This window comes from Doryrhamphus excisus, chromosome 4 (assembly GCF_030265055.1).
Source record: "Doryrhamphus excisus isolate RoL2022-K1 chromosome 4, RoL_Dexc_1.0, whole genome shotgun sequence".
In the NCBI taxonomy this organism is placed as follows: domain Eukaryota; kingdom Metazoa; phylum Chordata; class Actinopteri; order Syngnathiformes; family Syngnathidae; genus Doryrhamphus; species Doryrhamphus excisus.
Genome location: NC_080469.1, coordinates 6,097,650 through 6,124,415, shown reverse-complemented (window position 1 = coordinate 6,124,415; position 26,766 = coordinate 6,097,650). Strand labels below are relative to the sequence as shown.

Here is a 26,766-nt window from a genome sequence, read left to right as displayed (position 1 = left end):
GAACAGAAGTTCTGTCAACGCTATGACCAACTGATGGAAGCCTGGGAGAAGAAGGTGGAGCGCATTGAAAATAACCCACGGCGCCGAGCCAAGGAGAGCAAGGTGCGGGAGTACTACGAGAAACAGTTCCCAGAGATCCGTAAGCAAAGAGAGTTGCAGGAACGAATGCAGAGGTGAGACAGACATTTTTTTAAATCTGTTAAAGCACAGATTGTGGAATTGTTACATCAGTTGTGCGGTTACCCCCTTTATGTTTTATTGTATTGTTTTTGTAGCCGTGTTGGGCAGCGAGGAGGTGGATTGACTTCTTCTGCAGCTCGCAGTGAACATGAGGTCTCTGAGATCATTGACGGAATATCAGAACACGAGGTAAGCTTTCTTTTATAAATATTCAATATTAGAACCAAATCCTCGGCCAATAACAAAATGGGAAAAAAATGCCTGTTTTAAGAGGACATTTTAAAATGTCAGCAACTCAGTAGTATTTTTTAACACAAGCATGTCCTTATTTTTGCCATGAATTCCACCGTGTCCACTGCATCAGGCTTAGCAGCTGTCTTGCTTCCTTGTACATGTGTGGTAGTGCTTGTGCTAAATAATTGTGATTTCAAAACTTCCTTAGACATGGCGAGTCCATCCTTTCCACCAGATTTTTAAAGCCTTTTTTTCCAGTGTTGCAACAGGGACCATATACAGTATATGGAATGTGATTAGGTCGCTTTTCCTTTCATGAGGAACGCAGCAGGAGTGCGGCAGGCATCACACACATTCCTCATATTGGAGTTTGTCCCAAGTTTTAAGGCGGTGAAAATGATTTTTTTTTAATGCTCTGGATACTACCATATTACTGAGTTACTGCTTATTCATGCTTATTCCACCGCAGACATGGTGGCCTGTTAGCTTCTACAGAGCCTCTGGGCTTCTGCTCTGGAGATACACCACAAATCCAGTCTATATTGATATGGTTGATGTTTTATATTGTGCTTGAGCAAATATTGATATTTTAAAAATATATCGCTCAGCCCGACAACAGAGTGAAAGAAGCAAGGTTTCCTATTCTAGCAATTCTAGCAAGCCAAAATGTACGGTGAAGCCTTGTTTTTTTGTCATTAATCTGCTCAAAAGTGCCAAAATGATGCCAAATAAATATTTACCATATGAAATTATAAATCCTCTTAATCAAAAAATCAAAAAATTGTAGAACACTCAGAAATACACAGTGCACTTGGATGCCTCATCAGCGCACGGTGCAGTGATTGAGAGGAAGAAAGGAGACTGATAAAGAGTTGTTCATTGTCCCATGTGCATTCTATGAAGAAATAAACCACACACACACACACACACAATAAAGATGATTAAAGGATTCCCTGGTCGAAATCTGTCCTTAATCACAACATGACAGATGTTAATAGACAGCCTATGCCGTGTTTCCTCTCTTACTGCCCTCGATCAGGGTAGACTGCGTTTAACCACTGCACATCTGACTTAATCCGTGCTTCTATAGAAAAATGTAAAGCATTTTCATTCACTAAGGCCGAGCCGTTCTCTACATTATTTCACATACTGTGAGTTAGGTTACCAAGTGGCAGAATGAGTGGAAATGGAAATAGTGTGCAGGGTTCACATTTGATGTGGAACGTGTCTCCGACTACTGCGAGTAGTGAGGAAGCTTCACTTCCTCTCCTGCTCTATGACCTTTGTACTTTGACACTACCATAAGGTTGCATCCGATTCATGACTTAGTTTCCCTCTCAAAAATCAGCATTCTCATTTCCAGGATGTTGTTTTGTGTTTGTGTCTTGTGTGTGGCATGTGTGAATGTCAGAACACAGAGAAGCAAATGCGCCAGCTAGCAGTCATCCCTCCAATGCTGTTTGATGCCGAACAGCAACGCATCAAGTTCATCAACATGAATGGATTGATGGATGACCCCATGAAGGTGTACAAGGACCGGCAGGTCATGAACATGTGGAGTGAGCAAGAGAAGGACACTTTCAGAGAGAAGTAAGGTCAACTTTTCAGTATAGTCCGGGTTTTAAATGCTCTGCATTTATGTAGCAACTTTGTGCAGCACCTTTGTGGGAAGCACTTGACAGTATTGCTTTGCATCTCATTAACACATTCATACACTGATGGTGGAGGCTTCCATGCAAGATGGTAACCATCACGTCAGGAGCAAATGGACTTTTTAGTGTCTTGCTCAAGGATACATAACTGGGTCCTTGAAGGAGCTCAGGGTCAAACCAGTAACTTCAAATTACAGCCGCTATAACTCTTGAGCTGTGTTAGCCCGAAGCCCGTGGATTGTCATAAATATGTCTTTGAAACTCAATTGATATATGTTGGTTAAAAAAACTTAATATGCTTTATATAATGTTATTTTAGCTTCCAGCGCTAGCCAAATGTTAACTGAGCAAAATAGTATTTAAAGGAGCCAGAGAGTAATATTTTTCTTTACAAACGGGGAAAGGCATTTGAAGCAAGCCAAATGACATGCTGTTCATTTCTTTTATATGCTAAATAATATAGACTCACTTGTGTTGTATACATGATGTATTACTGCAATATAAATCTTTCATTCAGTTATTGCTTTTTGTGCTTGTTTTGTTTGTTTTTTTGTTAATATTTTCAGACTGTATTTTTTTCCCCTTCTGCTCCTACAGATTCATTCAGCACCCTAAAAACTTTGGTCTGATCGCGTCCTTTCTAGAAAGAAAGGTATGGGCCTTGACTTCATTTGTCAGTCTTCTCAGGAAATTACGTTTCCAGGCAAATCACATTTCTCTCATTTTTCAGACGGTGGCGGAATGTGTGCTCTTTTATTATTTGACCAAAAAGAACGAGAACTATAAGAACATAGTGCGAAGGAACTACAGAAGACGGGGGAGAAGCCAGGTATTGTCAACTTTTGTGCCTTTTCATTCTTTTCCTAATTAATAACGTCTACTGATTGTCCAAAGAGCACATGATCTGTATGCTTACAAGTCAGCTGTCTTGTCTTAATGACAGTAATACTTTAAACTGATTACATTTGTTGAGGTTGCGGTCTTCATGCTCTGGGCAAAATGCCACTGTCACTTGGTGAAACAAGTCTGACAACAACAACCTATGCTAACCTTTCCTCTAATTTCCTTTTGGACGTCTTGCAGGATGACTCAATCTGTTACAATTGTAGGGTTGTGTTGAAAAATAGTATTTCTAATAATAGTAAGTAATAGTGCAAAACAAACAGTTGTCTATCAGTGTGATTCCCCAACCATTCTATTAAGGGAGGGCCCTGCAACCCCCAGGAAGTTTTTATTTTCACACAAGCTCACAACAGAAGCAATTTAAAGGGGATCTGACACTGAGACTAGCGATTAACGTTAACGTTAAAGTAAGTTAGTATCAATGTGCGGAGGAAAAAAGTTTCAGTCACATTTTTAAATAATCAAAATACTTCTATTACATAGTATATATTCTATATACTAATATTACATGGTATCATCAGTGTACGTGTTAATGCATGATCACAGCATGTATATCAAACAGTGCAATGTTGTTATAGGTTTATTTTTTAGAGGGCTTCATAGTCGAAATAGGTGTATCGGCATTGTAAGCTAGCTGAAATTAACTTGTTTTCTTGTGTTATAATGCACAGAAAAGGGAAAGAAATTTGTGTCCATGTTTCACATAAGGATTTTCAATCATTCCCACAAAAAGTGCAGTTCCCCTTCAAGGACATATTTGATGATAGAACTGGTGTCTATCTTATTTTATTAAACAACCAAAATAGCAATTTGTGATTCACTGAATGTTATTTATACAACTGCATGTCATTTCTGTTTCTGCAGGGTAGTGTGCGTACATTTTTTAATCTGCTATCTCCATCAATTGATTAATTCAATACAGGCCTTTTTATTTCTTTCTGTTATTTGTCAAATGCAACCACGGAGGAATAATTGCTTTGTGGTTGCATGCTTGCCTGGTCAGGCCAGTCCTCTCATACCTGACACCCTCCCATTTTAATAGTTTCCCAGTTTTTCCTGGATTGTAACTTCTATGAAAGATTTCCCCTATTTTCTCTGTTTACCCCAGAAAAAAAAAACATTCTAAAACATTTCCCCTATTTACAAAGGCAAATGTTGACAGCTGGAAACGTAGGGGAAACAATCTATTGTAATCTTTTAGTTGACTTGGCAAATCTATTAAGGAATACTCTTGTTCATCTTGTCAGCTCTCTCTCTCTCGCTCTCTGTCGGTCTCACACATTCAAGATACTGGGGCGATATCATCATTAAACGAATGTGTTGCTTTAACCTGAGGGCAGCAATGTCAAATACATCACATGGTGGTCAGACTACATGTTTGTACTTAACTGAACTCTAACCCAAAAAGCCCAGACATGCAAGATACTGGTGAGGAAGTGGCACTGTTTGCTTAAAAAAAAAAAAAAAGTTATACAGAAGAACAGTAATTCTGTGGTTTCTGAACTTTCACATCCTGTTTTGTTTTACCTTTGCTTAGTTTAGTAAAATGTATGCACTTCAATGAAAGCATAGTGTTTGTGTGTGTTAGTGTTTTACCAATGAAATACCGTTGGTGTAATTTAATGAGAAAGCTATAAATTGACTCCTGTTTATTAGAAATGCATTTCGTTTTGTCGTGTTAAATGGGCTTGAACGTAAACTTTAACAAAAGGACATTGTGTTCCATTATTGGGAAATACATAATGTAAGTGAACAGTAAATGTAGAACCAAGACTTGCTTAATTTGTTAGCTACTCGAGTTAGGAGGCCTGTGTCTTCATTGTGGTTGTTAGAAACTACCAGTGTACGGTTTGAGTATCACATGTGTATATGTCACAGAAGAGACTCCAATACCTGTGCTGCGTATCCATCAATCAAGTTTATCTTTATAATTTATCCTTATAATGGGATGCCTTGTTGTTCCTTGTCATTTCATCATCTGTAGCACGGGCAGCAGCAGCAGCAACAGCAACAGCAAGTCAACCGAAACAGCCAGGAAGACAAGGACAAGGAGGAGAAAGAGAAGGCAGAGGGAGAGCGAGATGAGGATAAAACTGAAGCTGAAGACAAAGAGGATGGAATGAAGTAAGTGAAACTACTAAATTAGCTAAGAGAGCATAAATTCAGGGATTCAATGGTGCGGACGGAGTGTGGCCAGGCACAGAGGTATAATTTAACAGTACTTCCTGGACGATTTAACATTCATAACAAGGCACAATACCAGGGATCTACGAGTGGCAGTAAACTGACAGCAGAAGTCCAACAAATCATTGTAAAAAGCAGGAAAAATAAACTTTCGGCTATACTATTTAAAAATATTTGTTACAGATAGAGAAGTACCCCCTACTTGTAGGACTCTGCAGGAACCACCTCGGTTTTTCCACTTTTTCAATTTCATACCGGAGGGTAGGGAGTGAGATATGAGTATATATTTTTTTTTAATGTCACTGCGTATCGTGTATCTCTGTAAAATTTCAGGGTTTGTATCACACCTTGAACTAGTTTCATGAACCAAAACAGATGTTTTCCTGATTTGAAACGCATTCAGGGGTTTGTATTCTTGTATTCTGTTTTTTTCTGGTGACCGTGTAAAATGATTACATGTGTGTTTGAGTAGGTGAGTAGGTTTGTGCTGTGTTCTCAAACAGCAAGGGATGCGATCATTTGAAAATACATCCAATCTCTCTGAGTAGGGACTGACTGTATGATCTAATCTTAAGTTGTACTTTATACCGCAGATGTAATATACATTTATGACCCAGACTTGAAGCTGCGGATGAGCATATGTCCTCCTGTCTATGCTCAGACATGACTCCGTCCCTCCCAATCCTTGCTGTTGGTCCACCACATTCAGGCTCACCTATATTTGGAAAAAACATCCGTACCCCGAATGTTGACTTACAGGCACCACGTCTAAGAGTTTATCTAATGACACAGCACAACATAGCAAGACTTATAAAAATAAGTTGACTACAATCCTAAGAGCGTGTAAGAAGGAATATTACAGCCAACTATTAGACGAGCACAAAAACAATATTCAAGCAACCTGGGGCATTCTAAATGGTATTATCAGGAAAAGTAATAAGAAGACAGACTACCCTAATTATTTAATGGTACGAAACATCTATAAAGATGATATGGATGAGACAGATAAAAAGTACTACTTTGTAAATATTGGTCCCAAACTGGAAGAAGGGATTCCGAAACAAAGGACAAGGGAGGAAAGGAATGAAACAATAGAAAGGAATCCAAATTCTATGTTTCTGACTGATGTAACAAAAAACGAAATCGACATTGTCAAAAATTGTATCGCAAAAACATCAACTGATTGTAATGTACATCACTAATTTATATTTTCCTTTTTTTTTTTTTTTTTTTTTTTTTTTTTTGTCCCGTCCAGCCATTGGGGCAGATAGTATTGTTGATCTAAATGCCCTTACATGCTAGACAGATTTGCTCTGTGTCAGGAAAGGTGTTGGCTACAACTTCCCTGTACCATGAAATTTTATTTGCCGTTATTTGATGTCTTTGTTATGCCATTTGGGACGACCGGACCGGAGCAAGAAGAAGAACAGAAAAGAAGAAGAGAGAAGAGAAAGGTGGGGTCGGGGGGGGCAGTAGAGGGAGAGACAAAAACAGCAGCAACAAGAATTCCCAAAACAACAACAGTGACAAACAGAACAGTTAAATGTCAATGATGGCTAAGGGTCACACTGGAGATGATATCAGTGGAATGAAGCAGTCCAACTTACCAATAGCAATAGTAACAATGAGGACATGACCCATGATAGTAAACACAATTGCAACCATACAGTTACAGTAATTAAAATCTCATTGCTTGACATCATTATTACTGTAATAATAGCATACCAATACTATATAAACATCAGGGATAAGAGAGTAGATTGTATAGAGAAGCACCCATGTGCTGTGAGTGCCCATATGGAGGTGTGTTGTGTATGTGAATGCGAGTGTGTGAATGTGTAATTGTCACTGAGAATGACAAAAGGAGAGAGACTGCCTTCTACCACCCAGCAAACCCCGCCCCGCGCAGCCAGGTCAAGCCCCCACCGCCAGAGATCCTCCGGCCCCGTGGGTGTGGGCAAAGCCAGGGCCGACTCCCCAAGACCCGCCCCCGAAGCAACTCCCCGAAGAGACCAGCAAGAGGCCATGGAGGAGCAATCCCAACCGGCAACAGGGCGCCAGCAGGCCGGAGGAGAGCCGCACCCCCGAGACCAGCGGGAGACCATACCCTACTAGGGCAGAAGGGCATCGAAGGCCACACACCCGTGGGCACAGGGGCGCCCCTGCCGGCCGGAAGGGAGCCCGTCCACGGCCGGAGGCACCGCCTCCCGCCCCCCACACACCCCCAGGAAGCAGAACCCGGCCCGCCCCAGGTAACCCCAGGCCCGACCACCGACATAGGACCGCCCCGGCCAGGACAGAAGAGGCCCGGGCACACTGCCCCATGGAGGACCGGGCGGTTGAGATGGAACACCCTACGCCAGACCCCCGCAGAGCCCCCCCCCCCCCCCCCCCCCCCCCCCCGTATATCTACATGGCCATATACCCACATACACATCCACACATATACATATATATATACATATATATATAATTATAATAAAACTAATCATTAATTATCTAAGTATTTAAAACAATAAATACATAAAATAAACTCAGACACATGCACACCCCATACACTCAATACACACACATGCTGTGGACGTCCCCGGGTGGGGCGTCCGGGGCATCACAGGGTGGGGGACCCAGGGGTCCCAGACCCACAACCAGGCCCCGAGCCCAGGGAGGTACGGACCGCCAAGGCATAGCACCCCCAGACTCCCCTCGACCACGGCATCAGGGCTACTGCAGTGTGGCAGACAAAGGAGCGGGCGAGGGGAGGAGGCCCGCACATGAGCAAGCGGAGGGGGCGAGCAGGCGAGTGGTGAGGCGCTCCACTGCGCCGGCCGACATCCACCGGGCAGCTCACCCCCGTGAGGGAGAGCCATAGCTCCAAGTCACGGGGAGGCCACGCACCAGAGCCGAGGAGTTAAGACCAGCGCAAGGCCCCCGAAGGACCCCACCATCCACCGGGAGGGCCAGCCCCCCCCGCCCCCAGAACCAGCAGCGCTCCGCCCACGTACCGGAGAACCATCCCCGACGAGCCCTAAGGCAAGACTGGGGATGGGCAAAGACAGGGACAGCGATGCGGCAGAGCATAGGACCAGTGGCAGCAGACACCCAAACGCCCGAAAGAGCACCGCCCCCCCAGCAGGCCCCACCCCGAGGAGCATGCTCCCCATCCCCACACGCCACCCCGGCCCCCGTACCCACGAGCAGGATCAGGTCCCCTCCCAACACACAGCCCGGTCCCCGCAGCAGCCACCACAGCGCAACAACCCCAAGCCACCACCGTAGACTTCAGGCCACCAGCAGCGCGGACCCCACTGCCTGGAGGCCGGTGAACGCCCCCCCCAAGGGCACGTTGGCGCCCGCGACCCAGGACAGATCCAGGGAGGTAGCGCCAACCATGACACCAGGGCAAGCCCCGGCGTCAGCTGGTTCCAGCGGGACCCCCAGGAAGGCCAGGCAGACCAGACCAAAATATCCTGCAGCCCAGGGCACCCCGAGCGAGCCGCCAAGCCCCAGCAGCCAGCGGGCCAATCGCGGGGGTAGGCAGTAGGCTCTCCGGTCCAGCCCGCTACACCTGTGTGTGTGAAGATGGTATTGTGTAGATAGTGCAATTAAAAATAGGCCTGTCCCATAGGGCTGACCTATGTGTGTGGTGTATGTGTATGTGTGTGTGTGTGTGTGGAAGGAAGCTGAGCAATGGTGGGTCCCCTGCCTGCCCAGACCCCCCCCAGAACTGAGTGTCTAAGGTGCGGTTAAAATTGAAGGGTGACCAGCCAGAGGAATGCCGAGGACAAAAGGGCATCCGCAAGGAAACCCTTCGCCCCCGGCAAAACCAGTTGCAGGCCACCCCCCAAAGTCCTACATGTATGTGAGGTGGTGCAGTGCAGCAGGGAGGATCGGGGCCCCACACACGCCCACCCCGCACTACCGGCCAACCGAGCCGGGCAAGCCAGCCGCCCGGAGCAAGCCCTGGGCCACAGGACCACTAATTTATATTTTCCGACAAATCCAATGACAATTCCATTGTCAGTGATGAATGTAACTGATCTGGACCATTTTAGTGTTTGGTAGCCTGTTGTTTGGGTAGCTACCGCCGTTATGTGGTACTTAAAGAATATAGCTTAACACCTTGCAGTCCATTTATTGGTCAAAAGCTGCACCTTTATTCATTCATTTTCAGTTTCTGTCACACTGTATGAGGTCATAGTATTTATGGAGTTGATGCAGCTATCGTCATCCAAAGTACACACTCTGCAGTAGATGCATAAGCCAGATAAGGGTTTACCATTGCATTTAGTGCAGTTGCAAGCTGAAAGGAATTGTAGCGCTTGGTGAAAATATGTCTTAAAGGTCCAAGATTATACTGTAATTATTATATATGATTATATTGTAAGTCGGTTGCCCCAAATCTTGCATTGATACTTGAATTTTCATTCTTTAGACATGCTTTTTGAAAGACCTGCTGTGAATATGCTGTTTTGTGTGTCTATAGCATTAAAGTGCTCATGACACCAAAAAAACATAATGAAAGTACTGTACTCACTTAATAAACATTTTTGTCATACCGCTGTCATAGATAAAAAAAACAACTATGAAATAGGAGTGAAAATTCAATGAAACCCATCCTATTTTCTACATTAAAAATATGGATTTACTCACTGAAATTGAATGATCGAGTGCAAGAAAGGCTAGAAATCCATGTTTTTCCAGCCATTCATGTCTACAATATTTACGGGTGACACCGTATGCAAACAAGCACAGCAATGAATGCACGCGAAGAAAGCGACATTCATTCACTAATAACGTTCACTAATATTGTGTTGTGATGAGTAAGATATAGTGTATTTCACTGTGTTGTGTACCACCTGACTTTGTTTACTATGTTTTACTGTGATAGCCGCAACTCGGCTTGCTCTTTGCACAATGCACAGAGCTGAAGACGAGAGACATTTATTGTCTTTTGTAACAATTTGATTATTCTAAGATTTGGTGTAATGCTGCATTCAAAGATGACCCATTGGATTTATTGTTGCACGCTACAACAGATCACACATTAGCTGTGTAGTGGTAGTACAGTAGTAGTAGTAGTTAGTGCATCAGTTATGAATCCGCACTGCATTAGCCACCAACACTAGGCTAACTACTATTGACAATATTAGCAGAAGAAATGTGGATTTACTTACTACCAACTTGTCACGCTTTCCATGGTCCAAGGTCCTGTGGGTTTTTGACTTTTTGTTTCTATCTGTGAGTCAGTATTGACACATTTGTCCCACAAAGTTTGCCAACGCATCTGACGAGGCGAATGGTGTTTTTTGGAAATGTGAGCGAGCTTAGTTTGATCTTCCCATGTGTTTCAGCAAAAGCCTTCACACATTGAGTGGGCATAATCTACAAAATATATATAACTAACAACGTAAATTCATGCAGAACTGGATAATAACAACAGGGTAGAATTGGTGTGGACAGTCAGCTTTGGGGATGGCTACTTCTGGTGTAAATATCACTCACTCTATTTTAATATTGCAGCAGACATCTAAGACAGGAAATATGTGTTTCAATATTTGTTTGTTTTTTCCCCCACAGCAAAAATAAGATTAACATGTGTTTTGTTGTCATGAGCACTTTAATGCTAATGGCCTGTATTTGCCCACGCCTATCTATTGTGCTCCAAGAAGGGCTGAAAACAAAATAATGTTAATCATTTTTTTGTTCATGGCGGTATTGAGGGCTGCACTGCGGACGAGTGGTTCGCGTGCAGGCCTCACAACTAGGAGACCCGAGTTTGATTCCACCCTTGGGCATCTCTGTGTGGAGTTTGCATGTTCTCCCTGTGCATGCGTGAGTTTTCTCTGGAGACTCCGGTTTCCTCCCATGTTCCAAAAACATGCTAGGTTAATTTGAGACTCCAAATTGTCCATAGGTATGAATGTGAGTGTGAATGGTTGTTTGTCTATATGTGCCCTGTGATTGGCTGACGACCAGTCCAGGGTGTACCCGCCTCTCGCCCGACAGCTGGGATAGGCTCCAGCACCCCCGCGACCCTTGTGAGGATAAGTGGTAGAAAATGAATGAATGACGTTATTGAAACTTAGAACGCAAAGGTTCAGTAAAAAGGTGAGGAACATGATGGACTTTTCTCACATGCAGTGATCCAGGGTCACATATTACATATGACATTATAATGTCATATGTCCATTATCAGGCACCTTTGAAATCAATACAATAAGGTTCAGACTGTCAGTCATTGTGATATATCATTGATCCATACATTACTTATTGTTTGTCCTGTGCAGGGTTGCAATATTTGAAAATGTAATTTTTTTAATTTATAGAGATGAAACTTCCGGAGAGGATGCAGAGGACAAAGAGCCCGCCGTGGCTGTCAAGGGTCGACGCACAGCCAACAGCCAGGGGCGCCGAAAGGGCCGAATCACCCGCTCTATGACCAGCGAAGTGGAGGAGACAACTGCACCGCCTGTCAACAATGAGCTTGGTCAGTCCCTGTGGTTGAACATCAACACAAGTATTTATTTTACTTGGAACATGCAAAAATAACAGTTGAAAACACCTTATACTGTACATTCACAATTAACAACTCAGGTTCAGGATGTTTATTATCAATGTTTTGAAAAAATTCTTTACTAAATATGTATGAAACACATTTCAGCACATTTAAAGGTACAGATACAGTATCTGTGCAATGATATCATCAGTGACCTGAAATGGTCATGCTCTTTGAATTGATCTCTTGACCCATACCACCAGAGTGCACTGATGCATTCTTTGGCTTCAGTTATTCACTTCAAGCTTATATATACCCTGTTTTGTGCTAAAGTGACACTGAATACACTAGTTAGTTGTTAGCTTAGGTTACTGAGCTAGACATGTATATAAATTCCCATTCACTCTAAAACCACAAGGGTCCTTGCACAGCACAAGCTGTGCTATTTGCAAAATTATTTCTATTTGATAAGTTATGTATCAGATGGGGTGTGTGCACGCTGCATGTTAGTTCATTCACACAAAATCCCACAATAACTCCCTCCACTGCTGTTTGATCCCGTGCTCGGATCAGTGCTTAGCTGGCTAGTTTGCCCTTGACAGGACATAGAGGACATAAAACTACAAGATCCAACTTCTCTTTGTGTCGGCCAGGGCCAGCGTCACTCTGGCTTATTCCCAGTGCAGAGAGAGAGAAGCCAGTTGTTATGGCTATAATCATTAACTGACTTCTCTCCTTGGATTTCCTGCTTCCTCCATCTAAAACAAACAGTTCCTAGCGACCTAGGCAGCAGTGCCTCTTTGGCAAGCAGCACTAAGTACCCTTCCCCCTCATATTGTTTTTTTCTTCTTCTCTAATTTCTCTTTTCTTTCCTCTTGTCAGTCACTCCCTAACTGACTTTGTCACAACTGCCCACCCCTCCTCCTCCCCCTTCTTATTTTTTGTGCGTGTGTGTGCGCGGGTGTGTGTCTGCGTGCGTGTGTGTGTGTGTGTTGTGTGAGACAGCCAATCTGGAGATGAATGAGAGCTCTCGCTGGACTGAAGAAGAGATGGAAACTGCCAAAAAAGGTAATACACAATGAACCTTTCTTTTTTCCACGAACGTCATTGCAACATTAATGTGCATAATAGAGCTGTCACTCAAACAACAAGTATTTTTTTTTTCTTCAAAAGCAAACCAGACAAATGATGGGGCTGTGACTTCCTGTTAGTGAGGCAGCAATTGACACGTGCTGCTAAATTGTCTGGTTGTATCAATGTGAACTGGGGCTGCTGCTCTTCACAGCCATTTCCCTTCTCTGGGTCAAGGCAGCCTGTCTTCTTATCAAGGTGGCTGTTAAGTCTGTCCCTTATCAGTTAACCTCTGCAAACGCTGCAGTCATTAACCTGCCTGTTTATTATCTCGGACAGAAAATTACCCAGCCGCCCATGGCTGATTCACAGAGGTCGCTGATTCTGTGCCCAACGTCCTCACACTTGTACTCTGTGTGATTGTGTTTGTTGCACGCAGTACAGTACATGATTCTCAAGCTGAGTTGATGATTGAACGGGCTTCTCACCTTCAGCGGGTTCTAATTTCTCAAATTTTATAGATAGGGATTTCCCATAGACGTTTAACACTGGCTTGAATATCTAATCTTGATAAAATGCTGAATAGGTATTTTAAATGAAACACAAATACAGATTTTTTGGAAAAGATTAAAATCTTAATTGTTGGCTTAGTGTTGTTTTTATAATGTCACGGCTGTGTGTGACTCTTAAGTCCTGCTTGTGAATAATTCAGTCTGCCCTTCCTTTTAATCACAGTAGATCAAGTGCCTTTTCTCTTTCGGCTGCTTGAATACGACACTTGAGCCTCTTCCTGGCGCGTTTGTAATGCTGTCCACTTGTGTAGTGTAGTGGCCACAGCAATGTCCAGATTATGTATGTGTGCATATTTGTATGCTAAAAGGTTATTTTTCAATATCTGGCACTGCCGTGGCTTGAACACAGCACCGTGTAGTAATCCTGGTTAATGTCTTCAGTTCCATTCTCCTATGGCAGGATTAGTGGGGTGCTCCATCCCAGAGGATTAGCCTGGCAGCTCAGTGGATGCAGGACTTCTATGAAGTGCTTATGTAACCACAGAACCCCAGTGACAGTAGCCAGAGCTGAAGAGGAGCCGGTCTTGCAGTTTTTCAGCACTTCTAACAGCTACTTCTCACTTGTAAAAAGGAGCTCACACTCCCTTCCAGGAGCGTAGTCACAAGTTCATCAAGGTGCTCTCCTTTCCAGGTGCTTGACATGTGTACATTTTAAAGAGGCTTACTTGGCCTCACACTTAATGTTTTCATCCCCTTTAGCTAAACAGATCTGAATAATGGCATTTATGTCGGAGGTCATTTGACTTTGTTGCTTTCAAGGATAGTTTTGGCCACAATAATTTCAGTGTCCATGCTGCAGAAAGATCTGCAGTTCAGACGAGAGTTGTTTTATAGCTCTAACTTTGTGGGTGGGCTTGCGTGTAAGATACTGTATGTTTTGTAAAGAAAGATCTTTTTAAACTCTTGACCCAGGTTCCGTGTTAGCATGTGCACACTTCTTGACTGGCACTTTATGTACAGCAAGTGCACTAATCTGCAAGGCTTTGCACCTGTATAAAGGCTCCTGCTATACTCGCTGGAACAATCCGCGTAAAGGAGCTGCAGGTAGAAGCCATATATCATCTTTCTTTTCCACTGTTGTGCTGTCTTTGCTGCTCTCCCTGTCCACTTCTCGGTTCAGGAGATGGCACAAGTCCAAGTTGGCAATAGCTGCGGAAGATTTGGCAAGTGAGGGGTCTCCTCCCCCTCACTCAGCTCTCTCTCCTTACTCTGTTTTATTATAGACTGGAGAGAGAGAGGTCACATTCAAGATGAAAAGCAGGTCAGTCAGGAAAAATGTGAAAGCCTTTATGCTTTCTCATGGTATCAACATCAACTCTGTTGCCTCCCCTCCACCCGCCCCATCGTCTCTCTTTGCTTACTGTCCACTTCTTTATCCCTACCCAGTCTCCATTGTTTCTCTCCTCCTCTCTCTGTGTGCTCTATGTTTACACTTGGACTGCCTGAGTATGTTTGTGTCTGTGTGCTAAAGTATTAACAGGAGAGAGAGAGAGAGAGCAAGCGAGAGCGTGAGGGCCTGAGTTGGTGTGTACTCACTCATGCATTAGTGTGTGCACTGGTCGGTGGTGCCTGCTGGCAGAGTGAAGGAGGGGGAGGGAGAGGCAGACGGAGAGAGGGAGGGGGAAAAGAGAGATAGAGAAGAGATCAGATCAGGGGAGTGAGTGAGTGAGTGAGTGAGTGAGCGAGAGAGAGAGAGCGAGAGAGAGAGTGAGTCTGTGCACATAGCACTGCCTCCTAGTCCCACTTTCCTGTGGAAGTCCTCCTAGACGACCGCCATTGTGGAGAGGCGCAGTACAAGAGGAGCTGCACTTACTGAGGCACAGGGAATAGGAGAGAGACTGGGAGCGACCAGGAGCATGTGTTGTTTTGGAGCATGTCAACCTGACCCCGGCTCAAATATCAGCCAGCTGGAAGCAAGAGTGGAGGAACTGAGTTGTTTTTATCTGCGCTCTGGATTGGAAGGCCCGGTGTTGAAGAACAATTCCGGCTGTCCCCCTAGAGATCAGACAGTCTGATCGTGTGATCCAGCAGGGCCACAAGACGACGGCTGAAGTAGCAGGCATGTGACACAGTGACAACCACGTTCTGGCTGCACCAGCTGTTGATTGGACTTTCTCTGGGTGGAGCCTAAAGCCTTCCTGGGTCTTGGTTGGCTGAGAGGCAACCACCTGCTTTAGTATTGCTGCTGCTGATTGGGTGTTTGTTCCACGTGTTTCCTCTGCCTCTTAGGCTTGGAGTCAACTTCAGCTACTTGGGAATGTGCTTTGTGCAGTTGCACACAAGGACTAGACTAGTAATAGATTTGTCATAATTAAGTAACATTTACTTCTGAGTGACATAATTATTTTTTATAATACTTAGAATGCATTGCAAAGTAGTTTTTTGTAGCGTGTGTATGGTGACAGTCTTCCAGTAGGCGTCCTTTCTTATGTAGGTTGTCTCTCACCAACATATTCTCTGGTATTATCAGTGGTAAAGCGAATACTACGAGTCTCCTCGCACTTGCAATGTGATGCACTGCTTTACATGTGGCAGAGGTTTTTTGTTGCACGTCTTTATAAAGTATATCAAGTATATAGTATATTATAGCATCAAGATTATTTATGATCATAACAAAGCAATTACAAAGAGTGGCGTGACCTTGATTTTTGCATCATCATATACATACCTGTACAATCCTGTTATAGCAGTCCTCTTCTTGTGATCGTGTGTGCCCTAGCACACACTCTTGTGACTTTTGTCCTCATCATCTATCTTGTTAACTGCTGTCGGGGCCAGCTTTTATCACAACTGCTCCTTGTGAATAGTACTTTCCCAGTGCTTTTCAGCTGATATCAGGGTCAACTTAATACAACTGTGTGCTTGTTGTCTAAACTGCTTCCATTAAATAATGAGATACAGTGACCTCTGAACTCTTGTACAAGGTTATCCCACAAAGTGTTGGCTCCATGCTTGTTAATAACAACCCCCACAACCCTCAGAGAGGCCGCCCTGCCAGGACCTGTCATACTGGCACAGGAAACAAGTGGGCGGTGTAGGTTAAGCCTCTTACAGCACACACTGTTAATGAGCTGCTTTTAGCTAACAGCACACTCTGAAGGGGAACCACCACAGTCATTTTTACGCTATCTGTCTTTAAGCTCTCTCTTGCACAAACATGCTGACGACTACCTACACACAGTATGTGAATTTCATGACCTTTTTTGTGTCATTCTCTGGCCTGCTGGGTGCATGTCGACTCTTGTGTAAGGCACAATCATGTGGTTGACTGGGTAAAGGACCATGGTTTCTTGGAATTGGGTCACATCAAAGTTAGTCAGAATATAACAGCGTGACCTCAGTGAAGGAGAGTTCGGCTACTGTGTTACCACTCCCCTTACCAATGCTATCGTTGTGTGTATTTAGGAAGATAATGGCAGCTTGCCAATAGTCCTCCTTGCCAGGTTGTCTGTTACTCTGTGGATTTAGCTCACATGCTATCCTACAGTCGTGATACAAGGACTGACACTTAGAGTTAAAAATGTTACGCTGTTAATTCATTGCAAATTATTTTTTAAGGTGCTTTGCTTTGAGTTGTATAGCTATGCATACATTTAAATGTCCAATATGCTTACAGTGAAATTTGAAATACCTTTTTCCAACCGTTAGAGTGGTGACAGACGTTACATTACAATGAAAACACTATCTTTTTTATTTCAGGTCTTCTCCAATATGGTAGGAACTGGTCTGCCATTGCCAAGATGGTGGGATCAAAAACGGTGTCGCAGTGTAAGAACTTCTATTTCAACTACAAGAAAAGGCAAAAACTGGATGAAATTTTGCAGCAACATAAAATGAAATCGGTAAGCACAAGAAAAGTGTGACATTTTCTCGGCGATCACAAGTAACTTTATTACTTTGTGTGTGTCACTAAATGTTGATATTTTTTTTATGTAATTAACCTAGGAGAAGGAACGAAAGGCTCGACGCAGGGGCAAAGCACTTCAAAATGAAGGAGCCACTGCCCAGTTCACAGCAGAGGAGGAGGAGATTGAGGGCTCAGGGGCAAGTGGCAATGAAGAAGAGGCACCTGAAGATGGTGAAGGTACAGTGCAATCTACACGGCTCACTAACCTCAAATAATAATGCTATATTGTCTTATACATATATTATTATTTTATGGCCATTTACTGAATCTTTATTAAAAGCTTCCTATCCAAGCGCTTGCTAACCTTGACTCATTTTTCCACTCTGCTTTTTTTGTGCTCTCTATTTGTCTGCAGAAGCAGATGCTTCTTTTGTTAACTCCATTCCATAATCTTCTTTTGGTTCTGTGATGATTTCTTTTAGCAGTTTTTGTTCCCTTCTGCAGTAGCACTTTTTCTTTCAGCTTTACAGATTCCATGTCTTGTGTGGGCTTTGTACGTCAACATCTATAGCTACAAGTGTGGATGGGATTTCATAGCAATGTTAATAAATAGGGCTAGGCGATATGGACCAAAACATATCACAATATATTTATGTTGAATATCGATATATTTTTCTTTTTTGCTGTTCACTCCCACTATGCAGCCTCTCCTCCTCCGTATCTCCGCGGGAATCTCTGATCGCTCAGCGTAGGTGCTCCAGAGTGTAAACAATGGAGCAAGTGGCAAGCGGCAAACGTAAAAACATCCATAGCCGTATACATGCTTAAGGGGTTGATATAGTACAAAAAACAATACGCAAGTAAAAAATAAAGCACTATTAAACACTAACAACGCAGCAGAAAATACGGAGATGCCGTAACTAGTTTGCACTAGAGCGGCGCCATCTTGAAACATGAGACCTCTGCATCAAATCCAGTCTATATCGATACGAACAATGTGCTTGTTTTTGATATCGTGTTTAAAATTAATATCCATACTTTAAAAATACCACACAGCCCTAAATGTTAATTACAGGCATTTAGTGGTATACTACCTGTTATTTTTTAATTTTTATTTTTAAGTATGTGTCTGTTTGAGGTGTGCTGCTTGGAGGACATCAGAACATGTCATTAATTGGAATGGAGGCCACTATTTGAAGAAATTCAATATGACTCCCTCTGACCAGTGTCTTGCTCTGCATTTTGATAGGTGGTGCCAACAACAGCTCAGACACAGAGAGCTTACCGTCACCACATTCAGCTGACGACACAAAGGCCAAGGAAGAGGGATCGAAGTCGAAGACCAGCTCCAATGCAGGGGATAAAGAGACCTCTGGATCAGACACAGGGCAGCCTGGGGATGTGAAGCCTCCTGTAAAAGAAGATGCAGAGGTGTCCATCAAGCAGGAGATAAAAACTGAAACAGGAGAGCCAGACAAGGGGCAGAACAAACCATCACCAAGCACTGATGCCACAGACAAAAAACCTTCTTCAGCAGAGACTGAGGATGTCAAAAACTGTCCAAAGAGCTCCAAGAAGGACCATGGGACCAAAGCATGCTCCCATGGTGACAGTGACTCCAGTGCCACTTGCAGTGCTGATGAAGTGGAAGAGACAGACAACACAGAAAAGAACAGGTGAAAACACTTGGTTTTTAGAATGCTTTCAGCGTATTTGTGATTTTCCATCTATTGCACTAAATTGGGATGAAATGTGTCCTCATTCTCCTCATTCGACTTTTTAATAACCTTTAATATTTTCGTAGAATGACTTCTCCCCGTCCAAGCCTATTGAACTACGCCCATGATGGAGTGATAGCATCCCCTTTGCAGAAGCCCATGGACCTTAAACAACTCAAACAGCGTGCTGCGGCCATACCGCCTATTGTGAGTCCAAAGTTAAATCCCTTGCCTGTTTTTGTGCTCGATATCTATTTCAAATTTGTCTTGTCACATGATATCAAACAGGTAAGCATTTCTAGTCAGTTAACCCTACAGAAAATGGAAAATGCACTGTGCTTTAAAAGTCTACTCTTAAGTGTAAGTGTAACAATTAATAAACCACTATGGTTATCAGAACATTTAAAATATTTAAAGGAGGCATATAATAAATATTTTGCGAAAGTGCCTTCATTACATAACCCACTTTATTCTCTCTCATCCTCTGTGTAGGTACCAGAAGCATCAGTCCAAGGCAGTCAGCGGAGTGGGGGTGCCAAGGCTGTGCTGCCCCCCCACGCTCTGGCACTGTATCAGCAGCAGATCACCATGGCTCATGGGGAGTCGTCTCAGGAGGTCAGACAACAACAGCAGCAGCAGCAACTTTCAGGCCAGCCAGGCATGCAGCAGCCTTACACTCAACAAACAGAAAGAGAGAGGGAGGCTCCTCATAGCAGCAGCCCTCGCATCCGCCCACGCAGCCCCTCCATCGGTGACAAGGATGGTACGCACCACTCTTTTATTGCCTACTGGATAATTCATGTTTTCCTTTTATGTTGCTGAGCCGTGTGTAGTGTTTTGCCGAACACAATGAAAATGAATGAATTTCTTTGTAAGACAGACTAATTTGCAAGAGATGTCAGTATTAGCAGGCATAAATCTAATAGGCTTATTAAGCAGTTTTTAATAGTGTTTGAACTAATTTTCCAGAGTTTGCTTCCGACCTTGAGGCTGTGTTTAGTGTACAATGTGTGTTTCTGGGACACTGGTGGAGAGAGAACTGATAAATGATATGGTATCCCCACTGACCCAGAAGAGAATATAGGCTGATACAATACATTAGATCACTGTGATGTTGTTGGATGTGAGTAACATAGAGCAGTCATGTCGTTCAAAGCCCAATAATAAAAGCTCCAATACACCAACTTCGCTATATGTTAAGAAAAGAGAGTCTTAAAATATCTTTACAGAAAACAACAATGCATGATTGATGTCTAACTTGTGGTCTGGATCGCTTATATGTTGTGTTGCCTTTGCAGACAAGTTGCAGGCTTTCTCCTCACATGGTGAGGTCAAGAGACCCACATTGGGTCCAGACGACATGAGGTCCTCCAACTTGGGTCGACCAACTCTGTCCCCATTCCCCATGTCCCCACGAGACATGACCAAGATCAGTCATGACCAGCACCTGCTCCAGTTTAACTGTAAGGGCAATCCTTTTAAGTCCTCTTGGTTAGTGTTATAAGCCGTATACACGGTATTGTGTTGCATTGCAGTTGCCATGCCCTTAACTGTACTATACTGCATGTCATAGTGATTTCCGGTCATCGGCACATAATTTCTTCTGCCTGTCAGCGTTTCAGCAATCTGGCCACCCAGGACTTCCTGGTATGCCACAGGATAGTGGCAGGCAAGCAGCCGTCAGACCCCTCATTATGCCAGAACCACCCCCTCTTATTTCTTCAACCAAGCCAGGCGGTTCCATTACACAGGTATAATAGAACACATTTGGTAGCATTGAAGTGTAGGATTTATTCAATTAGGATAAGTCGAAGTTCTGGAATTGTATGGCAGACTAGACTATCAATTAAATCAATGCTCCTCCAGGGGACTCCGGTACAGTTGCACAGCCCAGCTCATGGATTCGAACATGGGAAAATGCCTTCTGCTCAAATGAGCTTGTCTTGGATGGATCAGAGGAAAGTTGGTGAGGACATTTGGACAATCTAATTCAGTTTTGGTTTTGCTCTCTGGGTTATCTCCTCCTTAAATAAGGATTGTTTAAACCAGGGGCCAGCTACCCACAGACATAGCCGCATACGAGTCTTCTTGTTGTGGCTACCTTCGTTGAGCTTGGGGATTTTATTTAAAGGGGACCTATTGTGCAAATTTTTCGGCCTTTTGTATTACATTGTGGACTCCTGCTGCATACAATAACTCGCACAGAAAACTTTCTAGATCTTCCAGAATCTGCAGCTGTATTTCCTTGGATTTCCGGTCTGTTTTAATCAATTCCACCCTGAGCAAACATGCTTTCAACAAGTGGGTAAACGCTCCAAACTCAACTACAGCTGCTATGGTTTCACAAGAGATCGTGAGGTTGGGGAAGTCGTTCACAGATGGAAAATACATGAAAGAGTCGTTCATAAAAATATCAGGGCATCTATTCTCCAAATTAAAACATAAGCAGGAAATTATTCTAAATAAATTAAATACTATACATCTCTCTGTGATGACAGTCAAGGATAGGACCAAGAGAATGGCAACAAACATCACCAGTAGGTAAATTGATGATTGATTAATTCAGTGCAAGCATATTCAATTGCCTGTGATGAGTCAAGTGATATAAACAATGCCATGCAGACCACAGTGATTTACAGGTATGTGAACTATAATGGGCTTTTTAAGGTTAAAGTTTGCTGTGGTGTTTTAATTTTACACAAATACAGGAAAGACTCAAAAAGGCCTATAGTGTTTAAATTATTTTAAAGTCGGCCTCTGCACTTAGTTAGTTGAATCTGTTACTGGAAAAGGTACAATAAAAAAAAATGTTTGTAAGCTGTGTAATATTTTGCGGCTCCAGAATATTTTTCTTTATTTGAAGAGGAGACAAAATGGCCCTTGATGGTAACGTTTGCAGACCCCTAGTCTAAACAGATCTCTCTGACCACTTTTTGGACCACAATAAATTTGAATTTCATGACTTCATGACTCTCTGGTGATTCTCCCAAATACTTTACAGGCGGTCCATTCCCTGTGGTGAAACAAGAACAGTTATCACCCCGCAGCTCTTCCTTACAAGCTGACAACCCATCTACCCAAGGCACGGCTCACGATGGTACTGGAAGAGGTATGTGGTAGACATTTATATTTCTATCTTTTTGAATGACCCAATTCCTTTATTCTTTTTAATGCAACATACACAATAAAATACTGATGCTTGTAGCCAATGGGCATTTCTCTATTGTTTGTCTTAAAGGCGACCGATTATGCACATTTTCTGCCCTTTTGTATCGAGTTATGGATTTCTACAGTGCAGCTACACACGATAATCCGCACAGAAAGCTTTCTAGATCTTCCAGAATCTGCAACTATTCCAGCTGTATTTCCTTGGATGTCCAAAACGACCTGTTGATTGGTCACACTTTCAAGCGTTACGGACTACTTACGGGCTACTGCCAAGCCCCACTTTCTAATTTTGTCGGATAGGAGAATGAAATCCTGGCACACCCTCATCAGGAAGTCCGGTTCTCTTTGACGTCAGAGGCAGCTGGTGTTAGAAAAAAAAACTCTCTGAAACGAAGCGTTCAGAGCCATCCCAAACTTTTTCCAGTGCTCACTTCCAAATTAACAAACCTCATTATCTGAAACGTGGGCTTTGTGTAGCACGACAATACAACATTTATAGGTCAGAAAAGTGGAAAAAGCATATTAGGTCCCATTTAAAATAATTATTATTGAATGAAGGCAAATTATACTCTACTTTGGCTGATGTTCTGTATTTGCTTCTTGCCTTACTTTCTAGCTGTCCAGGGTGGTAGTATCACTAAGGGTATCCCAGGGACCAGAATGCATCCCGATTCCTCTGTCTCTTACCGAGGGGGTTCCATCACTCAGGTAAGCGTAGAAAATGGTTGTGTTGTCCTTCGAATTGTTCTCTATTCAGTATACAGTTTACATACAACAAGCATTACCATGACATCAACATATACTGTACGTATAGACTAATGAACAGGAGGATTGTTCTGTCGTTCCTTTCAAAGCCTTGAAAACCAACAACATTAGCATTAGTGTTAGTTGGTTGTGATTTCCATGGTGTGCGACAGTTCCGGGACTAGTGTCACAAAAGATTTTAACATGTTAAATCCAAATCCAAAAATTGTAATTTCCCTTTGGAAGTATCCTGCGGAGTGTAACACACTTTCCCAGCCTCTCTGCCACACCTTAATACACTCTTGGAAGGATTGTTTCTGGATCCTTCCTTTGATGACTCCCTTGAGCTTGGGGAAAGACGAAAAAAATCACACAGAGCCAGGTTGGGTGCGTAGGGAGGTTGCTCGAGTGCGGCAATGTTCTTCTCTGCCAAAAACTGTCAGATGCTTAAGGCATTTTGAGCAGGCGTGTTGTTATGGTGAAGCAGCCATAAGCTGTCCTGCCACCGCTTCTCCGAGTGCACTGAACGAATCAAATGCTGCAGGATCTCTCTGTAGAGAACCCTGTCTGATTATTTGGCCCTGTGCCAAGAACTCAGTGGATGATACCCCTCATATCATAAAATGTGATCAACATTGGAAGTCCTGGAACTTTTCCAACAAACCACCTATGTACTCGGGATGGAGGACAGGAAAGTGTAGTGAAGAGGTTATGAGGCAGACCCAGTGCTGTGGCTACTGGATTTCCCAGTTGCTGTGACATAACCACAGCCCCGATGACCCCAGTCACCCTAGCAACAAGTACACAGTGTGCTCTGCCTGGTCCCATTAATTCTAACCTAGCCACTGTAATACAGTATGATAGCCAACTGGCCCATAAAAGCGAATGAGTATTGAAAGACGCTACATTCTGTGCAGACAGATTAGAAAGGAAAGGTGAGCGGTGCATAATCTGTTCTCGTGCAGCAGATGGTTTGCTTTGCTTCATAGATGGATTTCTGTGTAAAGTATATGAGGAAGCTGATAAGTCCTGAACTCTGAATCCATAACTTGGGTGATGTAATTAAAAACCATGAAACCTGATCTCAAGCACAACCGTGTACCCATCCCTATGTGGATCTGTTCACTAAGCTCTGTAGAAATATGACCTTAATTTGGAATATTGGTAATGCGATGCATGTGAACAGAACTGAACAATGCCAAATCAGTCCTCTTAAGCCTCATGTTTTTCAAAAATGTTATGGATACCAGTGTAAAAATCAACAGGGTTCAAAAAGAATGAACGAATTTTATGACGCATTGCTTTGGTTATCAAGCATCTTCATGCAATGAGTCAGTGACCATTAGAAAGAGGGGCTTCCTAAGTTTTGAATGGCTGTAGTTCCGTAATGTACTTCCTCCAGCAACGTTATTCAGAAGGGGGCTCAAGAACTTGCTCTTTGTGCTTGGCCTGCGAAATCCCCAGAATGTGGGGTTTATTTTTGATGTACCTTCATGTGGATTCATGTTATTTATGCTTTGTCACTGTGGCTGCAGGGGACACCGGCTGACGTGCTGTATAAGGGAACCATAACCCGTTTAATCACAGAGGATAGTGCGAGCCGGACAGAGAGGGAGCGGGATGACACACTATCCAAAGGTCATGTGGTCTATGAGGGAATAAGTGGGCACATCCTCACATATGACCGTGAGTATGTCAGGTCACATTTCGTCAATTTGCACAAGCCCAGCAATGGCTGTGCAAATGATATGATTTATTGTTGTAAGTATGTAAAAATAACATTGTGATTTATCTTTGGAATGTGCAGGTCCAGTTTCTCAAACATCTAAAGACGATGGTAGAGGCTCTGGTGAAATTCTTGGCCTAAAGCGTCCTTATGATGTCATGGAGGGAGGAATCTCCCGAGGTCTGCCTATGAGGGATTCCTTGTCTGCTTCCAACTGTGAAGGTAGCTGCCAGATCTGATCTTGCCCCCCCCCCCCCCCCCCCCCCCCCCCCCACAATTACTGTATTAATAAAAAATAACTTTGGCATTTCCCCCAACCTGTATCTCAGGTCTTATTGGTCGAGCGATGCCTCATGACCGGGACAGTCCACACCACACACCTTATAAAGATTCTCATCACATACGTGGCTCAATTTCACAAGGTAAAATATTAGTAAACATAGGAACTCAAACCACCAATTCACTCTTATTTTACTATTTGAACATGTTCTCAAGAAAAGCCATCATGCAGGTCCAGACAAATTTTAGTTAATGCTTAATATCACTGTGCTCTTTTATGAATGAACAATAATGTGATATTTTGCCCAGGCTACATATTCGCTTTTCAAATCATATATCCTCCTGGTGTCAGGTATACCGCGGCATCTGGACCCTCAGGACAGCTATCTGAGGAGAGAGGCCAAGCAGATGAAAAGAGAGAGCTCTCCGCCACGTGGAGGCAGTTCCCTGACTGACCCACTGAAGGGCAGAGAGGCCATGGTGCCCACAGTAAAGGAGGCTGGGCGCTCCATCCACCTCATTCCAAGAGAGGAACTCAGACAGACTGGCAAGGAGGGCATTATAACACCGGTACAAACATGCTTTCTTATTCTTATTGGTCTTTTTTCAAATGCCTGTTTTAAATATTCCTGTTTTATTTCCTTCAGGGAACTCCCATGAAACAGGAGGCTGCTGGCTCAGGTAAACGACATGATGTCCGTTCCATCATCGCCAGTTCACCACGTTCCTTCCATAATACAACCCCTCACCTGGAGATGCGGGCTGAGAGGGGACGCTATGAAGAGGCACCCAAAGGACGTCCCAGTGCAGTCGTCAGCACCACTAGCCCAATATCCCGTTCTTCTCCCCTTACACTTGGGTCAGAACAGGGAAGCAAGGCCCATCATAGCCCTGTTGGCTACGAGGACAAAGGCACTTTAAGGACCCCTTACCCTGGGCCGTCACATCGCGGCTCCCCTCTGTCCAGGGAGTCAAGTCAGAGGCAACATGATGGTTAGTTTGTAGTTTTTTTATCTTTCATTTATCTCTCTGGGTATATTTTCATCGATGTGTTTATGAAGTATTACACAAAAATTACATTGGGGAAAATAGGTATTGGGTTGGGATCCTGAAATGCCTGCAAGGATTCAGAGTCAATCAAAGTCGATCAAATGCTTATTTTGCCCAATGTAAGTTAACACTTATGGAGGAGTTGAGCATAGGCCAAGGTAGAAAGGAAGATCCAAGAAACTGAGATGCAGTAGTATTTTTTTTTTATATTTAACACTGTGAGAAAGGGGGTTTTACTTTTTTATGGTTAGATTGTATTGATTATGGATTAATATTAAAATTTTCTGCTATATCCTCAAACGTATTTTTTGTTGAATAACAATTTTAAATGTTCAACACCAATTATAAAGTCTGTTTTTTTGTCTCCAGGATCCAGTAAGAAAGAACCTCAGGAGCGTAAAGCCACACCAACCCCGAGAGAGATGAGTGCGACCAAATCCCCTCTCCCGGGGGTTCCTGATCAACAGACCTATGAGCGTCTTTTGCAGGGCCTTGGAGCTGATGTGTATCGGCAAATTCCTTTAGCCTTTGATCCTACAGCTTTGTCCCGTGGCATCCCCATTGATCCAGGTACAGTCGCAAAAACAGTTGAAATGTTCTATTTGTTATTAAACTGAGTGTGTTGGCAGAGGAGGTAGGGGGGGATTGCCCATCATCAAAGAGATGATAATATTTTGCATAATACACAATTGTTGAAATTATGATTTTTAGACCTGTATGATGAGCATTTTATGTATTTATGTCATGACTTCATTATTTATTTAAAGTGATTAGAAACCTTGACTCCTGATCCACAACATTGTTATACAGCTGTATCAGTTTCCTTTGTATTTAAATTTGGTACAAGAAGTAAACCAATATATCGTAATTGATGTGAAACAGTAGGATTAAATAAGCTTTGTATCTTCCTACTCCTTTTTGGACATGTAGAAGAACTGTGGA

The 26,766-nt window shown here is 43.2% G+C and overlaps 1 protein-coding gene across 5 annotated transcripts in view; it reads left to right on the top strand.

The window, feature by feature from the left end:
* Positions 1–26,766, top strand: part of ncor2 (nuclear receptor corepressor 2) — a 102,328-nt gene that overhangs the window by 64,750 nt on the left and 10,812 nt on the right. For 4 of the 5 annotated variants that reach the window (XM_058071588.1, XM_058071590.1, XM_058071592.1 and 1 more), the window contains 24 exons: positions 1–173; positions 276–369; positions 1,826–2,004; positions 2,664–2,718; positions 2,797–2,895; positions 4,954–5,093; positions 11,480–11,640; positions 12,655–12,717; positions 16,992–17,134; positions 17,238–17,376; positions 18,389–18,815; positions 18,944–19,064; positions 19,350–19,620; positions 20,156–20,320; positions 20,472–20,608; positions 20,724–20,823; positions 21,859–21,966; positions 22,642–22,733; positions 24,305–24,455; positions 24,577–24,717; positions 24,825–24,917; positions 25,127–25,344; positions 25,422–25,767; positions 26,194–26,394. In XM_058071588.1, coding sequence (XP_057927571.1) covers positions 1–173; positions 276–369; positions 1,826–2,004; positions 2,664–2,718; positions 2,797–2,895; positions 4,954–5,093; positions 11,480–11,640; positions 12,655–12,717; positions 16,992–17,134; positions 17,238–17,376; positions 18,389–18,815; positions 18,944–19,064; positions 19,350–19,620; positions 20,156–20,320; positions 20,472–20,608; positions 20,724–20,823; positions 21,859–21,966; positions 22,642–22,733; positions 24,305–24,455; positions 24,577–24,717; positions 24,825–24,917; positions 25,127–25,344; positions 25,422–25,767; positions 26,194–26,394 — 3,817 coding nt within the window. The remainder of the gene's footprint in view (positions 174–275; positions 370–1,825; positions 2,005–2,663; positions 2,719–2,796; positions 2,896–4,953; positions 5,094–11,479; positions 11,641–12,654; positions 12,718–16,991; positions 17,135–17,237; positions 17,377–18,388; positions 18,816–18,943; positions 19,065–19,349; positions 19,621–20,155; positions 20,321–20,471; positions 20,609–20,723; positions 20,824–21,858; positions 21,967–22,641; positions 22,734–24,304; positions 24,456–24,576; positions 24,718–24,824; positions 24,918–25,126; positions 25,345–25,421; positions 25,768–26,193; positions 26,395–26,766) is intronic. The other variant, XM_058071591.1, reaches the window with a different exon arrangement.